Here is a 25,335-nt window from a genome sequence, read left to right on the forward strand (position 1 = left end):
TGAAAGTAATGGCTTTCTTCTGGCCACTCTGCTATAAAGCCCAACTCTATGGAGCGTACGGCTTATTGTCGTCCTATGTACAGATGCTCTAGTCTCTGCTGTGGTACTCTGCAGCTCCTCCAAGGTTACCTTAGGTCTCTGTGCTGCCTTTCTGATTAATGCCCTCCATGCCCGGTCCGTGAGTTTTGGTGGGAGGCCGTCTCTTGACAGGTTTGCTGTTGTGCCATGTTCTTTTTTTTTAACCCATGAAAGGCCTCCATGTTTGCATCAGATGCCGTGATTACCTATGAGGCATCTGAGGGGTTCAATGAAGGGGGGTGGGGGTGTGATCACTGTTCCCTGTCATTGCGCCCACTACTTACAAACAATATACTTTGTGACAAAATAGTTCGTCAGGATGCAAATTCCTTTCTGAAATTCGGCGAGGCAGCCAAATCAATGATTTCATAACTTTGCTCAACATTAACTGCCATTATTACCCCTATATATACCTTATAATTCCACATCCACAGTGCACTGCTGCATCTCTCAAATAACAGGGAGAATTTCCAGGCTTGTTTAACTTCAGAACAAGACACTATTTCTTCTCATAAATAAACATGTGTGTATATAAATACCGGCAGGCATTCTGCCCCCATTAATGCATCATTTTTAGGGCGCTTGTGTAGAATAAGCCGCTGTTTCTTCAGAAATTAACGTATGTTTGAGTATAACTAGTGTAAGGGATCTGCCCCCATTATGGCATAATTATTGGATGCTTGGTCCCAACTAGCCACTTTTTCCCCCATAACTCCATGTGTATTTAAACACAATCTAACCCTAATAAGAAACTATTTTTGCAAGGTTTCTAATATTAAAAAGCATAACACCTGCAATGGAGCGGTGTGTTTTTAAACAAGCTGTTTGTTAACATTGTTTACCTATAGCTATATATCTCAGTGTCACTCTTACATTATTTGCTACTGTTGTCATTGCATTGAAGAGCTTAAAATGGGCATGGGAAAGAAGAGAAAGTGCACAAATGTTGTTATTTCTTTAAAAACAAAAAGATATAATGAAAATATACAAATCTGAGTCGTAGAAGACCTCAGAGTGTCATACCAATTTTTAGGCCAATTTGAAGAATAATTTCAGACACAAATCAAATAAAAAAAATAGTTCAAAGTTTGCTTATCTCTAATATAAATATATATATATATATACACTGCGTGCAGAATTATTAGGCAAATGAGTATTTTGACCACATCATCCTCTTTATGCATGTTGTCTTACTCCAAGCTGTATAGGCTCGAAAGCCTACTACCAATTAAGCATATTAGGTGATGTGCATCTCTGTAATGAGAAGGGGTGTGGTCTAATGACATCAACACCCTATATTAGGTGTGCATAATTATTAGGCAACTTCCTTTCCTTTGGCAAAATGGGTCAAAAGAAGGACTTGACAGGCTCAGAAAAGTAAAAAATAGTGAGATATCTTGCAGAGGGATGCAGCACTCTTAAAATTGCAAAGCTTCTGAAGCGTGATCATCGAACAATCAAGCGTTTCATTCAAAATAGTCAACAGGGTCGCAAGAAGCGTATGGAAAAACCAAGGCGCAAAATAACTGCCCATGAACTGAGAAAAGTCAAGCGTGCAGCTGCCAAGATGCCACTTGCCACCAGTTTGGCCATATTTCAGAGCTGCAACATCACTGGAGTGCCCAAAAGCACAAGGTGTGCAATACTCAGAGACATGGCCAAGGTAAGAAAGGCTGAAAGACGACCACCACTGAACAAGACACACAAGCTGAAACGTCAAGACTGGGTCAAGAAATATCTCAAGACTGATTTTTCTAAGGTTTTATGGACTGATGAAATGAGAGTGAGTCTTGATGGGCCAGATGGATGGGCCCGTGGCTGGATTGGTAAAGGGTAGAGAGCTCCAGTCCGACTCAGACGCCAGCAAGGTGGAGGTGGAGTACTGGTTTGGGCTGGTATCATCAAAGATGAGCTTGTGGGGCCTTTTCGGGTTGAGGATGGAGTCAAGCTCAACTCCCAGTCCTACTGCCAGTTTCTGGAAGACACCTTCTTCAAGCAGTGGTACAGGAAGAAGTCTTCATCCTTCAAGAAAAACATGATTTTCATGCAGGACAATGCTCCATCACACGCGTCCAAGTACTCCACAGCGTGGCTGGCAAGAAAAGGTATAAAAGAAGAAATTCTAATGACATGGCCTCCTTGTTCACCTGATCTGAACCCCATTGAGAACCTGTGGTCCATCATCAAATGTGAGATTTACAAGGAGGGAAAACAGTACACCTCTCTGAACAGTGTCTGGGAGGCTGTGGTTGCTGCTGCACGCAATGTTGATGGTGAACAGATCAAAACACTGACAGAATCCATGGATGGCAGGCTTTTGAGTGTCCTTGCAAAGAAAGGTGGCTATATTGGTCACTGATTTGTTTTTGTTTTGTTTTTGAATGTCAGAAATGTATATTTGTGAATGTTGAGATGTTATATTGGTTTCACTGGTAAAAATAAATAATTGAAATGGGTATATATTTGTTTTTTGTTAAGTTGCCTAATAATTATGCACAGTAATAATCACCTGCACACACAGATATCCCCCTAAAATAGCTAAAACTAAAAACAAACTAAAAACTACTTCCAAAAATATTCAGCTTTGATTTTGGGTTCATTGAGAACATGGTTGTTGTTCAATAATAAAATTAATCCTCAAAAATACAACTTGCCTAATAATTCTGCACTCCCTGTATATATATATATATATATATATATATACAGTACAGACCAAAAGTTTGGACACACCTTCTCATTCAAAGAGTTTTCTTTATTTTCATGACTATGAAGGCATCAAAACTATGAATTAACACATGTGGAATTATATACATAACAAACAAGTGTGAAACAACTGAAAATATGTCATATTCTAGATTCTTCAAAGTAGCCACCTTTTGCTTTGATTACTGCTTTACACACTCTTGGCATTCTCTTGATGAGCTTCAAGAGGTAGTCCCCTGAAATGGTCTTCCAACAGTCTTGAAGGAGTTCCCAGAGATGCTTAGCACTTGTTGGCCCTTTTGCCTTTACTCTGCAGTCCAGCTCACCCCAAACCATCTCGATTGGGTTCAGGTCCGGTGACTGTGGAGGCCAGTTCATCTGGCGCAGCACCCCATCACTCTCCTTCATGGTCAAATAGCCCTTACTTTCAAAGTTTTCCCAATTTTTCAGCTGACTGACTGACCTTCATTTCTTAAAGTAATGATGGCCACTCGTTTTTCTTTACTTTACTGCTTTTTTCTTGCCATAATACAAATTCTAATAGTCTATTCAGTAGGACTATCAGCTGTGTATCCACCTGACTTCTCCTCAACGCCACTGATGGTCCCAACCCCATTTATAAGGCAAGAATTCCCACTTATTAAACCTGACAGGGCACACCTGTGAAGTGAAAACCATTCCAGGGGACTACCTCTTGAAGCTCATCAAGAGAATGCCAAGAGTGTGCAAAGCAGCAATCAAAGCAAAAGGTGGCTACTTTGAAGAACCTAGAATATGACATATTTTCAGTTGTTTCACACTTGTTTGTTACGTATATTATTCCACATGTGTCAATTCATAGTTTTGATGCCTTCAGTGTGAATCTACAATTTTCCTTGTCATGAAAATAAAGAAAACTCTTTGAATGAGAAGGTGTGTCCAAACTTTTGGTCTGTACTGTATATATATATATATATATATATATATATATATATATAATGCAAATATATTTAACAGTGCATGCAATGCAATGAAATAGTGTTCATAGGTGTCTATAGACTTTAATTCTAAAGCATTGTAGGGGAGATTTATCATTTCCTTGTGGCACTTTTTACACACTATTGAAACAAAATATTGTGTATTGCTTGCATGCTGTTCTTGCTACTTTCCAAAAAGGGTGCATGGCAAATGCAGGGAGGGGAGGGGCCTGCAGGTCCGGCACACCTATCTTCATTTGTGCCAATTTTCTGGTGCAAATGAACACAGAAATCTGCTGCATCTCAGAGGAGAGCCTTCCCCTCATTACAAATTATGTGAGTCTAATAGCAGTGCAGGGGATATCATAGACTAAAGTAAAACACTGGTTTGTGATAAATGTCTACCTTTATTTTATGTGTGTAGCTAAATCTAATATATTATGTGCTTTTTATTTTTGTAGCATTCCACCAAATGTCCGGGATATTGTGTATTGCACAGGAGTTTCTTTAATGGATGAAGATGTTTGGGAGTTTATTTGGATGAAATTCCATTCTACCACAGCAGTTTCTGAAAAGAAGATATTATTGGAAGCACTTACCTGCAGTGATAATAGGAATCTTCTGAACAGGTCAGTAGATTAAAGATGATTTCAATCCAAAATCTAAAAGTTGCCATATCCATTAATTAAAAAATGTATCTTTGTATTAACAAATTATAAAAATGTCAGTGATAATAAATAAAGAAAACATAATTAAAAACCATTGACTTTTTAAAGAGGACCTGTCGCCACTCCTTACATGACTGTTAGTATAGCTTCATGTAACATAGTAACATAGTACATAAGGCCGAAAAAAGACATTTGTCCATCCAGTTCGGCCTGTCATCCTACAAGTTGATCCAGAGGAAGGCAAAAAAACCCTGTGAGGTAGAAGCCAATTTTCCTCACTTTAGGGGAATAAAAAATTCCTTCCCGACTCCAATCAGGCAATCAGAATAACTCCCTGGATCAACGACCCCTCTCTAGTAGCTATAGCCTGTAATATTATTACACTCCAGAAATACATCCAGGCCCCTCTTGAATTCCTTTATTGTACTCACCATCACCACCTCCTCAGGCAGAGAGTTCCATAGTCTCACTGCTCTTACCGTAAAGAACCCTTTTCTATGTTTGTGTACAAACCTTCTTTCCTCCAAACGCAGAGGATGTCCCCTCGTCACAGTCACAGTCCTGGGGATAAATAGATGATGGGATAGATCTCTGTACTGCCCCCTGATATATTTATACATAGTAATCATGCATCTCCTACGTAATAACAATTCTGGAGCATCTAAACTTATAACTCTATGGTGTGCCATTCTTGTATTGCTAGAAGTCATGAATGAATTGCCAGCAGTCTGCAGGTTGTAACTGCACAGTCTGATATTATCCAATCAGTGCTGCTAGTGTCAGACGCACCACCAACTGGTTAACACCCCTCTATACCCTTATTATAGACTTCTAGCAATTCATTTATAACTTCTAGTAGAAATAATAAAGGAATAGTGTTGATCACGAATATTCGAATTGCGAATTTTTATCGCGAATATCGGCACTTCGAGAATTCGAAAATTTTTAGAATATAGGGATATATATTCGAGATTTTTTTAAATCAGTACACATGATCCCTCCCTGCTTCTAGCTTGTGGGCCAATGAAACGGCTGCAATATCTTTGACTTTAGGAATAGTGTTTATTGCGAATTTTCGTAATGCAAATTTTCATAATGCGGACTCGAGATAATGAATTCTCGAATTCACGAATATATGGCGAATATTCGCAAAATATCACGAATTTGAATATTGCCCCTGCCGCTCATCACTATAAAGGAATGGCACAACATAAAGCCATAAGAATAGATGCTCCAGAATTGTTATTATGTAAGTAATGAATGTAGCTTTTAAAGCAGGCATGTCAGGAGAGGTGACAAGTGCTATTTGAATAAGTGGCCCTAGACTGGTTTCAGAAGGAAGCAGGTTTAAAGAGACACTGTATTTTCAAACAATTTATATTCATTTAAAGAATGGTGTAATGAAATTTATAAATCACTTCATTTACAAAATATACCTACATCTACCGTAAAAAAAAGATGTAAAGTAATGGCCATTAGGGGCTTCACTTCCATCTAAGTTTAAGCCCACTGACTTTTGTCAGGCAATATCCTTCCCTGGTAACAGAGACTCAGAAGATGGCTAAGAGGAAGTGGGGAATTGTCAGAGCTAGCTAAAATTTTGAGCCTGATAAAACAGCTACTTCTACATAGCTTCTGAACATCATAGGAACCTCCTACCTGTCAATAAGTATGATTTCCCTTTGCTTATCTGTTCTGTGAGCTCCAGAGCTTAAAAAAAAAAAGGATGTCACAGCAGTGCAGTGCTGGTAGAAGGGATATGACCCATGCTTCTGAGTGAAATGCATCTAGCTATGCAGCTCAAACAGGGAATAATATGGCTGAAAAGCCAAAGATGCTGGTGAGTGATGACACCATATGTGCCAAACCACTCTATTCACTAACACTGTGTTAATGTCTAATTATAGGCGTCAATAGTGTTGAGCGCGAATATTCGAATTTCGAATTTTTTTCTCGAATATCGCAATTTCGAGATTTCGCGAATATTTAGAATATAGTTCCAAATATTCGCGAAATCGAATATTCGTATTTTTATTCGAAAAAAAATTCGTACGATTATGTTAATCTTATGATTTTTTTTTTTTTCCTATGACTATGGCTAGGCTAATATGTGTATTTTACGAAATTTCTTAATATTGCTCTAACTTCGTCTTTTAGAATATTCGTAATATTCTAAAAGACGGAGTTAGAGCAATATTCCGAATATTCTAAAAGACGAAGTTAGAGCAATATTAAGAAATTTCGTAAAATACACATATTAGCCTAGCCATAGAAAAAAAAAAAAAAATCATAAGATTAAAATAATCGTACGATTATTTTAATCTTATGATTTTTTTTTTTTTCCTATGACTATGGCTAGGCTAATATGTGTATTTTACGAAATTTCTTAATATTGCTCTAACTTCGTCTTTTAGAATATTCGTAATATTCTAAAAGACGGAGTTAGAGCAATATTCCGAATATTCTAAAAGACGAAGTTAGAGCAATATTAAGAAATTTCGTAAAGTACACATATTAGCCTAGCCATAGGAAAGAAAAAAAAAATCATAAGATTAAAATAATCGTACGATTATTTTAATCGCATATTATTCGCGAAAAATTAAATAATTACGAATATTCGATTTCGACGAAAATAATAAGAATATTTATTCGAATATTCGCGAAATATCGCGAAATCGAATATGGCACCTCCCGCTCATCACTAGGCGTCAACACAGTGTATAAAGTGTTTTAAACTACATACTCCCCCATGTTGCTTCTGTGAGGACTAAGCAATGGCAACATTGGTTTGCTATGACTACCAACCATGCCTTTCTACACGAAGGGCAATCTTATAGCTTAACCAGCCTATGCTGGTGTATTGATATACACTCACCTAAAGAATTATTAGGAACACCTGTTCTATTTCTCATTAATGCAATTATCTAGTCAACCAATTACATAGCAGTTGCTTCAATGCATTTATGGGTGTGGTCCTGGTCAAGACAATCTCCTGAACTCCAAACTGAATGTCAGAATGGGAAAGAAAGGCGATTTTGAGCGTGGCATGGTTGTTGGTGCCAGACGGGCCGGTCTGAGTATTTCACAATCTGCTCAGTTACTGGGATTTTCACGCACAACCATTTCTAGGGTTTACAAAGAATGGTGTGAAAAGGGAAAAACATCCAGTATGCGGCAGTCCTGTGGGCAGAAATGCCTTGTGGATGCTAGAGGTCAGAGGAGAATGGGCCGACTGATTCAAGCTGATAGAAGAGGAACGTTGACTGAAATAACCACTCGTTACAACCGAGGTATGCAGCAAAGCATTTGTGAAGCCACAACACGCACAACCTTGAGGCGGATGGGCTACAACAGCAGAAGACCCCCGGGTACCACTCATCTCCACTACAAATAGCAAAAAGAGGCTACAATTTGCACGAGCTCACCAAAATTGGACTGTTGAAGACTGGAAAAATGTTGCCTGGTCTGATGAGTCTCGATTTCTGTTGAGACATTCAAATGGTAGAGTCCGAATTTGGCGTAAACAGAATGAGAACATGTATCCATCATGCCTTGTTACCACTGTGCAGGCTGGTGGTGGTGGTGTAATGGTGTGGGGGATGTTTTCTGGGCACACTTTAGGCCCCTTAGTGGCAATTGGGCATCGTTTAAATGCCACGGGCTACCTGAGCATTATTTCTGACCATGTCCATCCCTTCATGACCACCATGTACCCATCCTCTGATGGCTACTTCCAGCAGGATAATGCACCATGTCACAAAGCTCGAATCATTTCAAATTGGTTTCTTGAACATGACAATGAGTTCACTGTACTAAAATGGCCCCCACAGTCACCAGATCTCAACCCAATAGAGCCCTGGATGTGCATCCCTCAAATCTCCATCAACTGCAAGATGCTATCCTATCAATATGGGCCAACATTTCTAAAGAATGCTATCAGCACCTTGTTGAATCAATGCCACGTAGAATTAAGGCAGTTCTGAAGGCAAAAGGGTGTCCAACACCGTATTAGTATGGTGTTCCTAATAATTCTTTAGGTGAGTGTATATATTCATTAATGACATTGACATTTGCTAAGGTTAAGATATGTAAATCTTTCAGGAGAGCCCCTTTAAAAGGAGCCTGTCAGCAGTTTTCACCATGCAAAACTAGTGACAATGCTATTTTGGGGCTCTAACTGAAAACTGTACTCTGTATTAAATTTGTATAGTAGTTATCAATATATAAATTGCATAATATGTATGGATATTGTTATTGCCAGTGATGCTATAAAGGGAACCTGTCATAAACTTTATGCTGACCTCACTGAGGGCAGCATAAATTAGTGACATAAATGCTGATTTCAGCGGTATGTCACTTATGAGCTAAAAGTAAGTGGTTGCCGAGAACCAGCATCATAATCATCGCAGTACTGGCCTTGAAAAGAGTCAAATCTACATGAGAAAAATCATGGTTATTTATAATCTCCTGCTCTCCTGCCCATCAGCTGATGATTAGCAGTTCTCTCTTAGAGAGATGAGTAGAAAACTAGAGAGATGAGTAGAAAACTCTTCTCAGGTGGCTGTGACTCTTTTCCAGGCCCAGTCTGCAATGATTGTGATGTTGGTACTCGGCAACCACTTACTTTTTAAAATGACAGACCGCTGATATCAACTCTCCTGTCTCTACTTTATTCTGCTGTTAGTATGGGCAGCATAAGGTTTATGACAGGTTCCCTTTAAGTCAGAGCTGTGAGATCTCATGATAACTGGCAATATTTTACAACTCTGGCACTATATGCCACTAAAGATTATTTGAAAGTGTCAGGGGCATGATGGAATCGCCTTTCCCCAGAACATTGGACTGAATCATGGGCTAAATCATGTTAAGTAGGTATGGACGAACATCGGCAGGGATGATTCGCGAACGCGATCACGCGAACGCGATTAAATGTTAGCGAACCCCATTTACTTTAATGGCAGGCGAACCTAAAAAACCTTCAGATCATTATTGTAGCCACCAAATACTTACAAGAAGTGCACAAATCGTCCCACAACATGGACAGTGACTTACCAGAGGGCGATCAATGGCAAAAATTCCTCCAAAAAATATGTATTTTAATCAGGGACCATTTTTATGCGTCTTAAAGGGAAACTCTTAAAAATGTGGCCTGCTGGAGCCTAGGAATTTTTTTTATTTTAGGCCACGGGAGTACAGGCATCAAAAATTAGGCATTCACCTAACAGAAAACATCAAGTGATTATGTGGCTGGAGGTATATTAGGCTACTTTCACACTAGCGTTCGGGTGTCCGCTTGTGAGCTCCGTTTGAAGGGGCTCACAAGCGGCCCCGAACGCATCCGTACTGCCCTAATGCATTCTGAGTGGATGCGGATCCGCTCAGAATGCATCAGTCTGGCAGCGTTCAGCCTCCGCTCCGCTCAGCAAGCGGACACCTGAACGCTGCTTGCAGCGTTTGGGTGTCCGCCTGGCCGTGCGGAGACAAACGGATCCGTCCAGACTTACAATGTAAGTCAATGGGGACGGATCCGTTTGAAGTTGACACAGTATGGCTCAATTTTCAAACGGATCCGTCCCCCATTGACTTTCAATGTAAAGTCTGGACGGATCCGTCTGAAGCTACTTTCACACTTAGAATTTTTTCTACAATATAATGCAGACGGATCCGTTCTGAACGGATCCCAAGTCTGCATTATATGAGCGGATCCGTCTGGGCAGACATCAGACGGACCCGCTCTGAAAGGTAGTGTGAAAGTAGCCTTAGGCCTCTTTCACACTTGCGTTGTCCGGATCCGGCGTGTACTCCACTTGCCGGAATTACACGCCGGATCCGGAAAAACGCAAGTGTACTGAAAGCATTTGAAGACGGAGCCGTCTTCAAAATGCTTTCAGTGTTACTATGGCAGCCAGGACGCTATTAAAGTCCTGGTTGCCATAGTAGGAGCGGGGAGCGGGGGAGCGGTATACTTACAGTCCGTGCGGCTCCCGGGGCGCTCCAGAATGACGTTAGAGCGCCCCATGCGCATGGATGACGTGATCCATGTGATCACGTGATCCATGCGCTTGGGGCGCCCTGACGTCACTCTGGAGCGCCCCGGGAGCCGCATGGACGGTAAGTATACTGCTCCCCCGCTCCCCACTAGACTTTACCATGGCTGCCAGGAATTTAGCGTCCCGGCAGCCATGGTAACCATTCAGAATAAGCTAAACGTCGGGTCCGGCAATGCGCCGAAACTACGTTTAGCTTAAGGCCGCATCCGGATCAATGCCTTTCAATGGGCATTAATTCTGGATCCGGCCTTGCGGCAAGTCTTCAGGATTTTTGGCCGGAGCAAAAAGCGCAGCATGCTGCGGTATTTTCTCCGGCCAAAAAACGTTCCGTTCCGGAACTGAAGACATCCTGGTGCATCCTGAACGGATTTCTCTCCATTCAGAATGCATTAGGATAAAACTGGTCAGGATTCTTCCGGCATAGAGCCCCGACGACGGAACTCTATGCCGGAAGAAAAGAACGCAGGTGTGAAAGAGCCCTTAGATGGTCAATGTATATCAATTTTACTGCAGGCCAGTGGACTACAGGCACCAAAAATTGTTCATTCACCGTACAGAAAAGAACAATTGATAATGTGGCTGGAGGTAAATTAGGCGGTCACCGTATAACAATTTTACTGTTTGCCAGTTAGATTACAAGCCCCAAAAATTATGCATTCACCGTACATAAATGATCAAGTAATTATGTGGCTGGAGGTATATTAGATGGCCATTCAATATAAATTTTACTGCAGGCCAGTGTAGTACAGGCCCCAAACATTAGGCATTCACCGGACAGAAAAGAACAAGTAATTATTTGGCTACAGGTATATTAGAAGGTCATTCAATATCAATTTTACTGCAGGCCAGTGTAGTACAGGCCCCAAATATTAGGCATTCACCAGGCAAAAAAGAACAATTGATAATGTGGCTGAAGGTACATTAGGCGGTCACCGTATAACAATTTAACTGTTGTCCAGTGAGATTACAGGCCCCAAAAATTACACATTCAAAGTACATAAATGATCAAGTGATTATGTGGCTGGAGGTATATTAGATGGTCAATGGATATCAATTTTACTGCAGGCCAGTGGACTATAGGCCCCAAAGATTATTTATTCACCGTACAGAAAAGAACTATTAATAATGTGGCTGGAGGTACATTAAGCGGTCACCATATAACAATTTAACTGTTGGCCAGTGAGATTACAGGCCCCAAAAATTATGCATTCAAAGTACATAAATGATCAAGTGATTATGTAGCTGGAGGTATATTAGATGGTCAATGGATATCAATTTTACTGCAGGCCAGTGGACTATAGGCCCCAAAAAGTATGCATTCACCGTGCATAAATGATCAAACTAATTATGTGGCTGGAGGTATATTAGATGGCCATTCAATATCAATTTTACTGCAGGCCAGTGTAGAACAGGACCAAACATTAGGCATTCACCGGACAGAAAAGAACAAGTAATTATGTGGCTGGAGGTATATTAGACGGTCATTAGATATCAATTTTACTGTAGGCCAGTACAAATAGATGTCAAACACATATGTTTAAAAGAACAAAAAATACAAAATTCGATTAAAAACATAGCTAACAAAATCTCCCCTCTTGAAAAAAAAATAATTATAATAGTTGAAATTCGATAACACGTGGTTGTCACAGGTGTTGAATTCCTCCGAGGTCCCAAACATTTGGACAGAAAAGGCCTTTTATGCCGCTGTATTTACTTAAGAAAAGGACCATTATTTGTTCTAAATGCTGGTGGATATTTGTGGGCTGTCATGAGGAAATTCAGTTAAACGTGGTTGTCAAAGGTGTTGAATTCCTCAGAGATCCATGCCTCATTAATTTTTAGAAATGTGAGGCAGTCCACACTGTCGTGAGCAAGGCAAGTGCGCTTATCGGTCATAATCCCCCCTGCTGCGCTGAACGTCCTTTTGGACAGGACATTCGACGATGGGCAAGCCAAGAGTTCAATGGCAAATTGTGTCAGCTCTGGCCACAGGTCAAGCCTGCACACGCAGTAGTCCAGGGGTTCCTTGCTTCTCAGAGCATCCACATCGGCCGTTAACCCGATGTAGTTGGACACCTGTTGGTCTAGGCGTTCCCTGAGGCTGGATCAGGAGGGTGGCTGTCGATGGGTTGGCTGCAAGAATGATCTCATATCCGAAGTGACCAAAACATCTTCAAACCCCCATCTTCTTGCATGCACTGTAGAATTGGTACTCACAACTGTTTCTCTGTGGGTGAAAATTCCTCTGCCAGCGCCTGCAACAGCAGAATGCAGCATCTCTCAAAGCAAGGTCTGGAAATGCTGCGTTCAGACAGCCCTCTGTGATGCTGGTAACATGTCCGCCATTTTGTGTTTGTACCGGGAGTCTTAGTACGTTGCCACCCAGTACTGGTCTTTTCCCTTTAAGCTTTTTATACGGGGGTCCCTCTTCAAACACTGGAGCCTGAAGGCCCCTATTTGCACTAAACTGGAAGCGGTGGAGCGGCCTGGCTCCTGCTCATAGCCCAGGAGAATGGCTTCCTCGGCCTCATCCCCCCATTCACATACAACACCAGGGATCCCAGAAAAGTTTAAAGACTGCTCTTCTTGCTCCTCCTCCTCCTCCCCTCAGGCACCATCCTCCTATGACTCTTCTTCAGATTCCTGCTGACTTGACTCAGATGAAGTAGCCCCCCTGGGAATTCATTCAGCATTGCGACTTCCTCATCTTCCTGCTCCTCGACGGCTTGATAAATGACACGATTCAATGCATGCTCCAGAAAGAAGGCGTAAGGTACGATGTCACTGATGGTGCCCTGGATGCGACTGACTAGTTTGGTGATCTCATCAAATGGCCACTGAAGTCTGCATGCGTCGCGCATGAGCAGCAACTGGCACGGTGAAAAAAACCAAGCTCCCCAGAACCTGTCCTGCCACAGAGTTCATACAGGTAGTCCTTAATGACACGTTTCAGCTGGAGAAGCCTATCAAGCATATACAAGGTGGAGTTCCAGCACTTCGGGCAGTCACAAATCAGACGTCTGACAGCCAAGTGGTGTTGCCGCTGAACGCAAGCAAGGTGAGCGATGGCCGTGTAAGATCTTCTAAAATGGCCAGAGATTTTCCTGGCCTGCCGCAAAACGTCCTGGACCCCGGGGTATTTGGCAAAAAATCACTGCATGAATAAGTTCAGGACGTGTGCCATGCACAGCATGTGTGGCATTTTGCCCTATTTCAGCGCACACAGCAGATTGGCACCGTTGTCGCACACCACTTTACCAACTGTCAAATTGAGCGGCATCAGCCACTGATCGGCCTGTGACCGCAGAGCTGAAAGGAGTGCAGGACCGGTGTGGCTCTTGGCTTACAGGCACAACAGTCACAGCACGGCATGGCAACATCTCACCTGGCACGTCAAATAGGTTCTGGGGAGCTGGGGGGGTTCAGCAGAAGAGGCGGTAGCAGTGGAAAAGGAGGAGTCAGCCGAGGAGGAGACAAAGGATTAAGAAGGAGGAGGAGAAGAAGAGGCAGACCGGCATGCAATCCGTGGCGGTTGCACCAAATCCACATGGGTGCCACGGGTTACATGCTTGACGGACATCAGAAGGTTCACCCAGTGGGCAGTAAAAGTTATGTACCTTCCCTGCCCGTGTTTTCTAGACCACGTGTCTGTGGTCAGATGTATCTTGGCATTAACACTGTGTGCCAGAGATGCATTCACTTGCCGCTGAATATGGCCATATACTGTAGCTCTGCGATGTCCTTCTGGGAGAAATATTTCCTTCCAGGGACCTTCTTTTGCGGTATGCCAATGGCCACAAATTTTCTAAAGGCCTCCGAGTCCGCCAATTTATATGGCAGTTGTTGGTGGGCTAGTAGTTCCGACAAGCCAGCAGTCAGCCATTGGGCAAGAGGATTTTCCGGCATCATCAACTTTCTACGTTTGAACATTTGGCCACGGAAGCCTGCATTTTGCCAGATGAACGCGACAACGACTCGGTGGTAGGTGGAGTGGAGGACAAATGGCAGGAGAAGAAGAAGAGGCAGGACGTGGAACACCAGGAGAGTGGCTTTGTGGGTTCTGATGGCGTTGCTCCCACTGGGCTTGGTGATGGGAGGCCAGGTGCCTTCTTAAGTCGGTCGTGCCTAGGCGAGTGTCGGGCTTACTGCTACTTATGCGTTGACAGCACAGGCTGCAGATGGCAACACTATTATCAGCAACTGACACATTAAAAAAAGCCCACACTGCGGAGCCATGTGCCTTGTATGGTGGATGGCTCGCTCCAGATACATTTGCAGTCTGCATTTTGCCTCCTGTGCACTGTGAGTTCTGCCTGCATCTCCTCCTTCTCCTCCCTATCTGCTGCTCCGTCTCTCCCTGTCAACTACTCTCCGCTTCCTCTCTTGTGGGCACCAACGTGACGTCCATCGACACGTCATCATTGTCACCTTCACCACCACTGATATTAGAGATCTCGGAGTAGGCAGCAACAGCGAGGACCACCCTCCTTGGGCTGATCTGGGTACTGTCATCAGACCGTTGGTTGGCGGCCGTTGCTACCTCTTCTTCCTCATCTGATGCCAAGAATGGCTGCATATCAGTAAGGTCTGGAAAATTATCGGAAAATAATTTCTCTGACTTGAGTGGTGGGGCTATGGTGGTGGTTGTGGTGTCTTTGGGGGTGCACACAGCAGAGAGTGAGGAGGGTGCAGATACAGAGGATGAGGAGGGTGCAGAAGCGGAAGGCTGAGTGAGCCACTCAACCAACTCTGGTGCATCCTATGACCTAATCGCCTGCACCTTCTCCAACTTCCCACTTAGGCTCCACCCTGGTGCACCAGCCCGACCTCTACCTCCCCTGCGAAATGGCCGGCCTCTTCCTCTGCCTTTTATTTTCAAAATTACCCTGTGAAAAATTCCCTATAGAAGAGCAGTATTTGGGGAAGTAGGTATATAGAACCGCTTAATGATTATTTGCTGTTAGCAGGTATAGAAAACCATTTAATCAGTTGTTTTTGGGGGCAACTGGTATATCACACCAGTTGAAATTATTTGTTCCAATAGCGTTTGTCCCTTTGTATAGCTGGGGTATCTCAGCAGAACCGCACACAACTCCTGCAAATTACAAATGTACTATATGGAAATTATATTATAGGTATATCACACCCCTGCCTCAATCAGTTTTTTGGAGGGACAACTGGTATATCACACCAGTTGAAATTATTTGTTTCAATAGCGTTTGTCCCTCTGTATAGCTGGGGTATCTCAGCAGAACCGCACACAACTCCTGCAAATTACAAATGTACTATATGGAAATTATATTATAGGTATATCACACCCCTGCCTCAATCAGTTTTTTGGAGGGACAACTGGTATATCACACCAGTTGAAATTATTTGTTTCAATAGCGTTTGTCCCTCTGTATAGCTGGGGTATCTCAGCAGAACCGCACACAACTCCTGCAATTTACAAATGCACTGTATGGAAAGTATATTTTAGTAATATCACACCCCTGCCTCAATCATATTTTTGTTTGGGGGAAATTGTTATATCACACCAGTTGAAATTATTTGTTCAAATAGCGTTTGTCACTCTGTATAGCTGGGGTATCTCAGCAGAACCGCACACAACTCCTGCAAATAACAAATGTACTAGAAGAAACTTTTAATCCAGCTCACCTTCCTGGTGTGGTATATAATCCCGGCTCCAGAGGCCCTGGGGGAGTGTTCCCGTAGCAGGCTGCAGACAAAATAGAAAAAGGTTCTGGAGACAATGGAGGTCCTCTTACAGCTCTTCTTTATTGATAATGTTCATAAAACCGACATAGTCATTGGATCCACGGCATGATCACTGACGCGTTTCGGGTAAGTACCCTTAGACGTAGCACCATGCTAAGTGTGACCCCACAATATAAAGGAATTGGAGTGCACCTCCTCAAAAATCCAGAGAGGAAACTCCAATCCCATAGGCTGCCACAACAAAGGCACAGCCCTTCGTTTGGTTCATCAATTACACATTCAATTGGAAACACACTGTGAGGATATTCCTGGGACATGTTAACCCTGCAATCACCGTAGTGTTTGCTCTTGCGAGAAAAAGCCGCACAGTGTGAATACTTTATCATTCAACCAATTAAAAAGTAATAATACAAACAACCAAAATGGCCCTTCCTCCTGCAGTGCATTACAGTTGATTACAACCCGACAATTCACATAGAAATTCCATAAAAAATCTATATAATGAAACAGAAATAAAAAATAAAAATAAAAAAATAACGGCGGAAATCAGTTAATGTTAAAGTGCTCTTGGCAGATTGACATATCCAGTGTTCATGGGCTATATGGTCTATATGTGGAAAGCATGGAAAAATATATAAATTCCTACTAACACCACATTCATCAAATAAATTCATGCTATATATGACTCATATTGGAAAAGTCCAAGCCGCACCGTGTAGCCAGTGTCCTGAGCAGTGTTCAGCCGATATGCATGAATCCGTCGGACACTATGTGTCCCACATCACCTTGTCTGTTAAAGGGGGAGGATATATCATAGTAAGCATAAGCTGAGCCTTCATATTGAACCATTAGTGAGTATATATCTCCACTCGATCCATATATCAATGATAGATATACATCAGTTCTTTTCTCAAATTGAGACCTACTCGGATTCTAGACCCAAGTCTAAAGATCCAGTAGGCCTCCCGGAGAAGAATTTTCTTCCGATGGTCGCCGCCCCTTTTGGGTGCCGAGACTCTTTCAATAGCAAATGCTTGGAAAAACGACACTCGGCGGGCATGTTTTTGAATAAAGTGCCTCGCTATATTTGAGATATTGAGGATGTTTGGGTTGCCAATGTAATTCAAATGCTCAAGGATGCGGCTCTTGAATTTACGGGCCGTGCTGCCTATGTACATCAGATCACATTGAGCACATCTGATGACATAGACAACACCCTCTGTATTGCAATTGATATAGCTGCGGATGGGAAATTTGACTGTGTGTGTTGAATTGTCAAATGTTTGAGTAGGTAAAACATAGTTGCAAGTCTTACAGGGGTTACCTCCACATTTAGTGAAGCCCTCTTAACACAGCCAACTAGATTTAGCGTCTTTTCTAGTGCTGCTGGCGGTATAAAGAGACGGAGACAACGAGCAGGACAGAGTAGCAGCTCTTCTGGAAACAATTCTGCAACCAGATTTGAGTGCTTGATATAAAATATTATCATCAAACAATATTGGCAAACATTTTTTTATAGACGTACTGATTGCATTAAATTCACTGCTATAGGTCAAAGATAAAGTAGGAATGCTGTCCTGTTCGCTATCTCCGCAAACTCCTACACCGGTGATTGCAGGGTTAACATGTCCCAGGAATATCCTCACAGTGTGTTTCCAATTGAATGTGTAATTGATGAACCAAACAAAGGGGTGTGCCTTTGTTGTGGCAGCCTATGGGATTGGAGTTTCCTCTCTGGATTTTTGAGGAGGTGCACTCCAATTTCTTTATATTGTGGGGTCACACTTAGCATGGTGCTACGTCTAAGGGTACTTACCCGAAACGCGTCAGTAATCATGCCGTGGATCCAGTGACTATGTCGGTTTTATGAACATTATCAATAAAGAAGAGCTGTAAGAGGACCTCCATTGTCTCCAGAACCTTTTTCTATTTTGTCAACAAATGTACTACATGGAAAGTACATTCTAGGTTTATCACACCCCTGCCTCAATCAGTTTTTTTTGGGGGGGCAACTGGTATATCACACCAGTTGAAAATATTTGTTCCAATAGCGTTTGTCCCTCTGTATAGCTGCAGTATCTCAGCAGAACCGCACACAACTCCTATAAATTACAAATGCACTATACGGATAGTATATTCTAGGCAAATCATACCCCTGCCTCAACCAGTGTTTTTTGGGGGCAACTGGTATATCACACCAGTTAAAATTATTTGTTCCAATAGCATTTGTCCCTCTTTATAGCAGCGGTATCTCAGCAGAACCTCACACAACTGCTGCACAATACAAATGCACTATAATATACTTTCTATGTTAGAAAGTATATTATAAGTATATCACACCTGATGGATGTGTCATGGTAAAAGTTTGTCGCTATACAAAAAAAAATGGCGCGTGCGAATATCGCCATATGTTTGCATGTTCGGCGAATCGCTAATGAGCAAAGTTCGCTGTGAAACAACCGCTGGGCGAACCACAAGACCATCTCTAATGTTAAGTACGTGAGCCATAGTAACCATTTTTTGTATTTTCTTTTATTTTTCATTTTCTACTCATTTATATTTGAATAATTACCCCTTAACCCATAGGGTACCAGCTCCATATCTGTATGGCACTACAGGGCATAACTTGAGTCCCAGTGCTGTACAGCTATGGCGGGCTGATTGGGCAGGCACAGGCCCGGCTGTCTCTAACAGCCAAGCCCCTTCTATATTCTCCGGCTTCTATGAATACAATGACCCCTTGTATTCCATGGTCAGCAACTCAAAAACAAGATTTTTTATTTTACAAAATGCTTTTGCTGTTTAAAACTTAACAAAAATAAAAAAATTACACGTATTAGTTATCACCGAGTCCATAACGACTGGCTTTATAAAATTGTCATGTTATCTGCCCCGATGATAAATAGAAACTGTGCCAAAATGGACATTTTTTTGTTACCTTGAGCCAAAAAAGTGTACTATTGAATGATCAAATATGGTACTAATGGTACTGGTACTAATAAAATATCAGCTGTTCCTGCAAAAATTAAGCCCCTTAGCTTTCAGAAAATGGAGACACAAAAAACATGATTTTTAATTTAAAAAAATGCATTGTTATATAAAACTAAAACAAAAAAAAAAAAATTTGAAAAGACAAATAGGCCGGCTCACATTCATTTGAATGTGCCTTTACTTATTCAACAATTAATAAAATACATAAACCCATTTATATTTCATACAATACATAGAATCATTTAGTAAAATTAGAATTCATAACTTCAATTTAGTGATCCCAGTGCTTTAAATGCGGCACTCACGCATGTAAAAAATAAAAAATATACTAAAATTTTACAAAATGCGTTTGTTGGTTAGATCTTGTAGCCAATTGGTGTTGGATTATTTTAGTCACATAAATTCTCAATAGGGCATAGCTTAGAAGCACATTATTTTCACTATATCTGCCAGCTTCCTTCGATTTACATTGATAGATCATCTTTAACAATTTAGTGTAACAACGAATTTAACGACTTAGTTTCACTATTACTTTAGTTGTACTGTTGATTGGTGCTTAAGACATTAATACAACAATTATTTAGTCCACTTAATGTTCTAATAGATTTTAGTTATGCTGTTAGTCCGTAGTTAATATGTGAGTAAGAAGTTGGATTCGGCCACATGTGATCAATTCAGCACTTAATATGCTCATATAGTACCTACTGCATTCATGCAGCCCTTGATGATTTTGTGCAGTACTCAATATGTGCATGCAGCACCTGCTATATTCATACGACACTCAAGTTTTTGATACAGAAGAAACTTTTCAGAAATTGAGGCTAAATTGGATTTAAATACACTGATTCGAGCATCGCATTCGAGCACACGAGGTATTCGGCAGAACACTGCGATGTGCCGAGCATAGCGATGCTTGAGCCGAACTGGTATTCGGTCGAGCATGCTCACTCAACTCTAGATTCTATGTATTGTATGAAATATAAAAGTGTTTATGTATTTTATTAATTGTTGAATAAATAAAGGTACATGCAAATGATTGTGAGCCGACCTATTTGTCCTCTCATATAAAAATATATTTTTTCCGCTGAAGGGTGGTCAGCAGGCCAGGCACCAGTTAACTGGTGAGCGTCCCCCAATTTGAAATTATTAAAAAATAAAAATACAAATATTTGGTATAATTGCATCCATTTGAACCTGCTCAATGAAAACAACATATGATCTGTCCTGTCAGAAGAACTCCATAAAAAAAATTAAAACAGTGCCATATCAGCCATTTTGTGATGACCTTTTCTCACAAAAAGTATAATATCGAGTGATCAAAAAATCATATATACCCCAAAATAGTACCAATAAAACCTCATCCTGTAGTTTCCAAAATGGGTGACTTTTTGGGGGTCTCCACTCTAGGGATGCATCAGGGAATCTTCAAATTAAACATGGCAACTTTAAATTATTAGTGGAATTGCTTTTGATTATAGTGGCTCACCCCTCCTGTCACTATGGTAACGGTGATCTGCTAAAAAGCGGTTCACCTTATCACTTCTTTGTTAGAGGTTTGTGTAATTAGTTAGCAGGCACTCACCATCTGTATTTCATACAGATACTAGGTTTATTAATAGTAAATAGTAGTAAAATCCATAGTAATTATTATAAAAGGTGTCAAAAACCATGCATTATCAAATAAGACATCAATTGAACATCAAACACGAGACAGTTGCCATAAAATGTAAAAAAATGCTGGATAAAATGAAAAAATCTATAAAAATAAAAATAACAATATAATCGACACAGCAGTGACAGAGCAGTGAGCTAGCGGCATGACGTAGGTGTGCCGCGCTCCTCCTCTGGCCGCCCTCTCCCCTCTCTCCTCACCTCGTTCCTGGATGTAATCGCTGGTGGGAACGCTGATTCCAGACCAGCCCTGACTAACTGAGCCCAGATGTGACTGATGGATTGCGATCTGCCTGTTGCCTGCCGCTCCGTCACCTGCCTTTAGCGGTTCCTGTTACCTGATGTGCCACGCCGCTTGCCGCTCTGTCTTGCCGCCCGACGGGATCCGTCTGTTACCTGCCCTGCCCTGAGCGGTCTCCAGCTAATTGATGTGATCCGCCGCCTGCCGCTTCGTCCTGCCGTTTGTTGCCTGCCTCACGGTACCTGCCTTGCTCCACTGCCTGCGGTCCGCTGTATTGTGTTTCCTCTGCCCTTCGTTTGCCTCCTGGTTGTGACTCGCCTCATGCTGTTTTATGTCTTCTGACCGGTGATGTCCCTGTGTCTTGCAGCATGTGGTTTGCAGCCTGTGAAGTATTGGGGGCGCTGGAGCGGGGGAGCTTGATGGATTACTGAGCAGCGGTTTCCGTGGGTGGAGTGGAGACCCTGGGCTTGGTGACCGGTGGGTGAATTCGGTGATTTTTTATCTTTACTAACATACTATCATACTATCATTTCTTTGGGACGCGGCAGTGGTCTGGTGTGGTTGGCGGGGGGCGCTGTGGTGGCTGGGGGACAATCTACTCCACGATATCTCTGTGGTCCTAGCTGGATCCTCGTATAACTGTCAGCTGTATGACTCCTAGTGGTCACTGGAGCTGGGCCCTTTCAGCGGGGAACGTTTTTTCACAGATTAGGTAACAAGGCCCAAGAGGATCCCTTTCTACTGATAGATGATAGGTCCCCCTTTGTCTTTTTCTATTTGGATGCATTACCTAGATGGCCTGACTTTTTGAAAACTGCACTTGACAGGGGGAGCCTTTCACTTGGGTACTTGTGTCATTATAGCGGGGTGGCGAAAAGCTATATTTTCGGGGCTCTAATCAGGAAGCAAGAGCGGCGTCAGTACTGGGTACCTTGCTGTTGTATTTGTAAACTGGATTCACACACTAATCCTAACTGTAACAAGTTACTTAATTTCAATAAGGTATCTAGTTATTTAGTGGTCCTGGCACACTTTTATGAATATGATTCTCATAGAATGATTAACAATTATACTTCCTCTGTTAATGGCTTTGTACCGTTCTCTGTTCTGGGTGTTGAGTGTTATATAATTACCTGTAATCGTTTATAGCCCTTTATTTGGGGGATGTAATTATTTAGTTAGTCTGTAATTATCCTGTGTTTAGGGGTGTGTATTTATTCTGTACTCGCTCCCCCTGGGGGTTAGGTTTACTTGTAATTTATCTTCTCCTGTTCATGTTTATCTGATACTGTTAATAACCGGCCTTTTGAGGGGTTGAGTTGGGTCCATAGCTGGGGTGGTGAGTGTGTTTATAACGGTAGCTCACTTATTTAGATAACAATGCCGCCAAAGTTTCGTAAATCAGGAGGAGTGACCTCCCCAAAAGGAGGATCAGGGGGGAGCCCACAGGCCCGATTAGATAAATTCCTGAAGTCACCACCACCCAAAACTAGAGGAGGTGTACATAGAACCGCCTCTCAGATCGAGCCAGGAGTGGATAGTACGGATCAGTTAGAACGGGGTTTATCAAAGGCCAGTTCTTCCCAAAGTGAAGGTTTTGACAGTATTAATAAAAAACTCCAGGATATATTGGGAGTAGTAAACGCTACTAATACTTCGGTGGCAGAGTTGACGTCTTCCCTTGCAGTAGTTCAAGGCGATGTCACCATAATAAAAGACGAAATGTCGAAGTTGAGACTGAAGGTGAAGGAATTGGAATCTGCAGTTAACTCTGTCACCGTAGAGAATGTTGCATTAAAGAACAGAATAGAAGAGATAGATGAAGATCGCTCTTGGTTAAGAAGAAAAGTGGTAGAGCTAGAGGATAGATCCCGTAGATATAATCTGCGGTTAGTAGGGTTTCCCGAAGGGGCAGAGCAGGATAACCCCTCAAATTTCATCCAGAAATGGCTGGTAGAAAGTCTGGGACCAGACTATGATGTGTCTACCTTCTGTGTGGAAAGAGCCCATAGAATCCCCTTTAAAAAAAAAACTCCAGGGCCCCCCCCCAGGGCTATCCTGGCTAAGTTTGTCTGCTCAAAGGATCGGGACTGGGTCCTTAGACGCAAAAGAGAAGTAGCAGACATACAATTTAATGGTAATCTGATATCAATCTTTCCCGATTTTTCGCGAGAGACCCAAAGTAGAAGAAGATCCTTTTTTGACGTGAAAAAAAGATTGATTGCAGCTAAGATTAACTACTCAATGCTATATCCCGCTAAATTGAGAGTGGTATATAATGATTCTGTGCAGTTTTTTTCCACACAGACGGAAGTGGCGCAATGGTTGGACCTAAAGGGCCTATGAAATGTACGCAAGGTGGGTGAGGTGGGAGGTTAATGAGGGGAGGTGGCGGGGGGGAGGTTTGGTGGAAGGAAAGAGGTTGATGGGTATTGTGAAATGCCCTGTCAACCAGGTAGGGGGGGTTTCTGGGGGTGGGGTTAAGGGAGGGTTTGGCTGCCGTCGTTTGCTGTGTAGATATGCGTGCCTCTCCGTTAAGGAAAGGGTTTTTTGGAATTCCTTTATAGGATATGCCGTGTAACATTCTATTTTGGAATGTGAGAGGGCTGGGAGACAGGGTGAAGAGGATGGTGGTATTTGACCTTGTAGTCCGCCATCTGCCGGCGATTGTGGTTCTATTGGAGACCAACGCTACAGTAGATAGGATTTATACACTGAAAAGGAAATGGGCTTCTCTTGAGTATCACGCTTGCTACTCTTCTTATGCAAGAGGGGTTAGCGTATATATTCATCATGGGATGGAGTATCAACCGCTAGATAATCTGATTGATAAAGAAGGTAGATTTGTATTTCTTCATGAATATTGGAAAGGGCAGGAGGTCATATTGGCCTTTATTTATATCCCCCCACCATTTAATGCTACGGTGTTCGCACAGTTGGGCCAATATATATCCACAAAAAATCAATGTGCGCTCTTAGTGGCAGGTGACTTTAATGCGGTACCTGATCCTGAGTTGGACCGGTTCTCGTCGGTCTCCGGGCGCGGCCGCGCGGGATCCCCCTTGACAGCTATTTGCCAGGAGCTGGCGTTGGTTGATATCTGGCGACATCTCTACGGCAATAAAAAAATCTTTTCATGTTTTAGCCAGTCATTCGGGTCAATGTCCCGTATAGATATGGCGTTCGCAAGTCGGGATCTGTGCGGTCGTGTCCTGAGAATGAGGTATGAACCTCATGGAATTTCGGATCATTCCCCAGTTCTTGTTACATTTGAGGAGGCTCCAAATACAGGTAGAATTTTTAAACTGAATTCGCATTGGTTTGATGTGATAGGGGAGCAATCCTGAGTAGAACAAGATATTCAGGAATTTTGGGACCTTAACGTAGGATCGGCACATATTCACTATGTGTGGGATGCTTTGAAGGCTTTTATAAGGGGCTTATACTTTACTAAAATTAATAGGTTCAGAATGGAAGCACGGCGCAGGGAACAACAATTGACAGATTTAATAAGGAGTTTACGCACCGCATTAATTGACTCCTATACGGATCAATCCATTAATCAGTTAAAAGAGGCCAATTTACAGCTTAAGACGCTCCTATATAAAAAAGCACAACATAAGCTCCTATTTCAAGGCCAGAATCGTTTTTGCGAATCTGGTAAAACGGGCCGGTTTTTGGCTCGTCTGGTGGCTAACCAGAGAGAGTCTACCACTATAAGAGAAATCAGGAACTTACAGGGTGCTGGGGTGAGATCTGCAGAGGAGATAAGGAAGGAATTCGCGAGATATTACGCTACTCTGTATAAATCTGAGTCTATGTTTAGTCGCGTCGATATGGAGCAATATCTTCAAAAGTTAGAGCTCCCCCAGTTATGTTCTCAAGATAGAGAGCGTTTGGACTCCCCCATTCTCTTAGAGGAACTCCAAGCGACTCTCTCTTCTCTAAAATATAAATCAGCCCCTGGATCGGATGGATTGCCGTTTGATCTATATAGGTACCACGCTAGAGTACTTTTGCCGATCATGCTTCTAGTCCTGAATGAATCTCGTGCATGCTGCTCATTACCTCCATCATTTGGTGAGGCAGTGATTATCTTGATCTTAAAAAAGGAGAAGGATCCGTGTGATATGGGGTCATATAGACCCATATCACTCCTAAATACGGATTATAAGATTTTCGCAAAAATTCTGGCCAATCGTTTAAAGAGGGTTATAGCGGGTTTGGTACACCCTAATCAGACGGGCTTTATCCCGGGA

At 42.2% G+C, this 25,335-nt stretch overlaps 1 protein-coding gene across 1 annotated transcript in view; it reads left to right on the forward strand.

Annotated features, from left to right (window-relative positions):
• The window catches only part of TRHDE (thyrotropin releasing hormone degrading enzyme), a 1,599,235-nt gene that overhangs the window by 1,534,596 nt on the left and 39,304 nt on the right, over positions 1-25,335 (forward strand). The window contains exon 16 of the mRNA XM_040410016.1: positions 4,199-4,366. Within this exon, the coding sequence (XP_040265950.1) occupies positions 4,199-4,366 (168 nt within the window). The remainder of the gene's footprint in view (positions 1-4,198; positions 4,367-25,335) is intronic.

Source organism: Bufo bufo, chromosome 1, assembly GCF_905171765.1.
Source record: "Bufo bufo chromosome 1, aBufBuf1.1, whole genome shotgun sequence".
In the NCBI taxonomy this organism is placed as follows: Eukaryota; Metazoa; Chordata; class Amphibia; order Anura; family Bufonidae; genus Bufo; species Bufo bufo.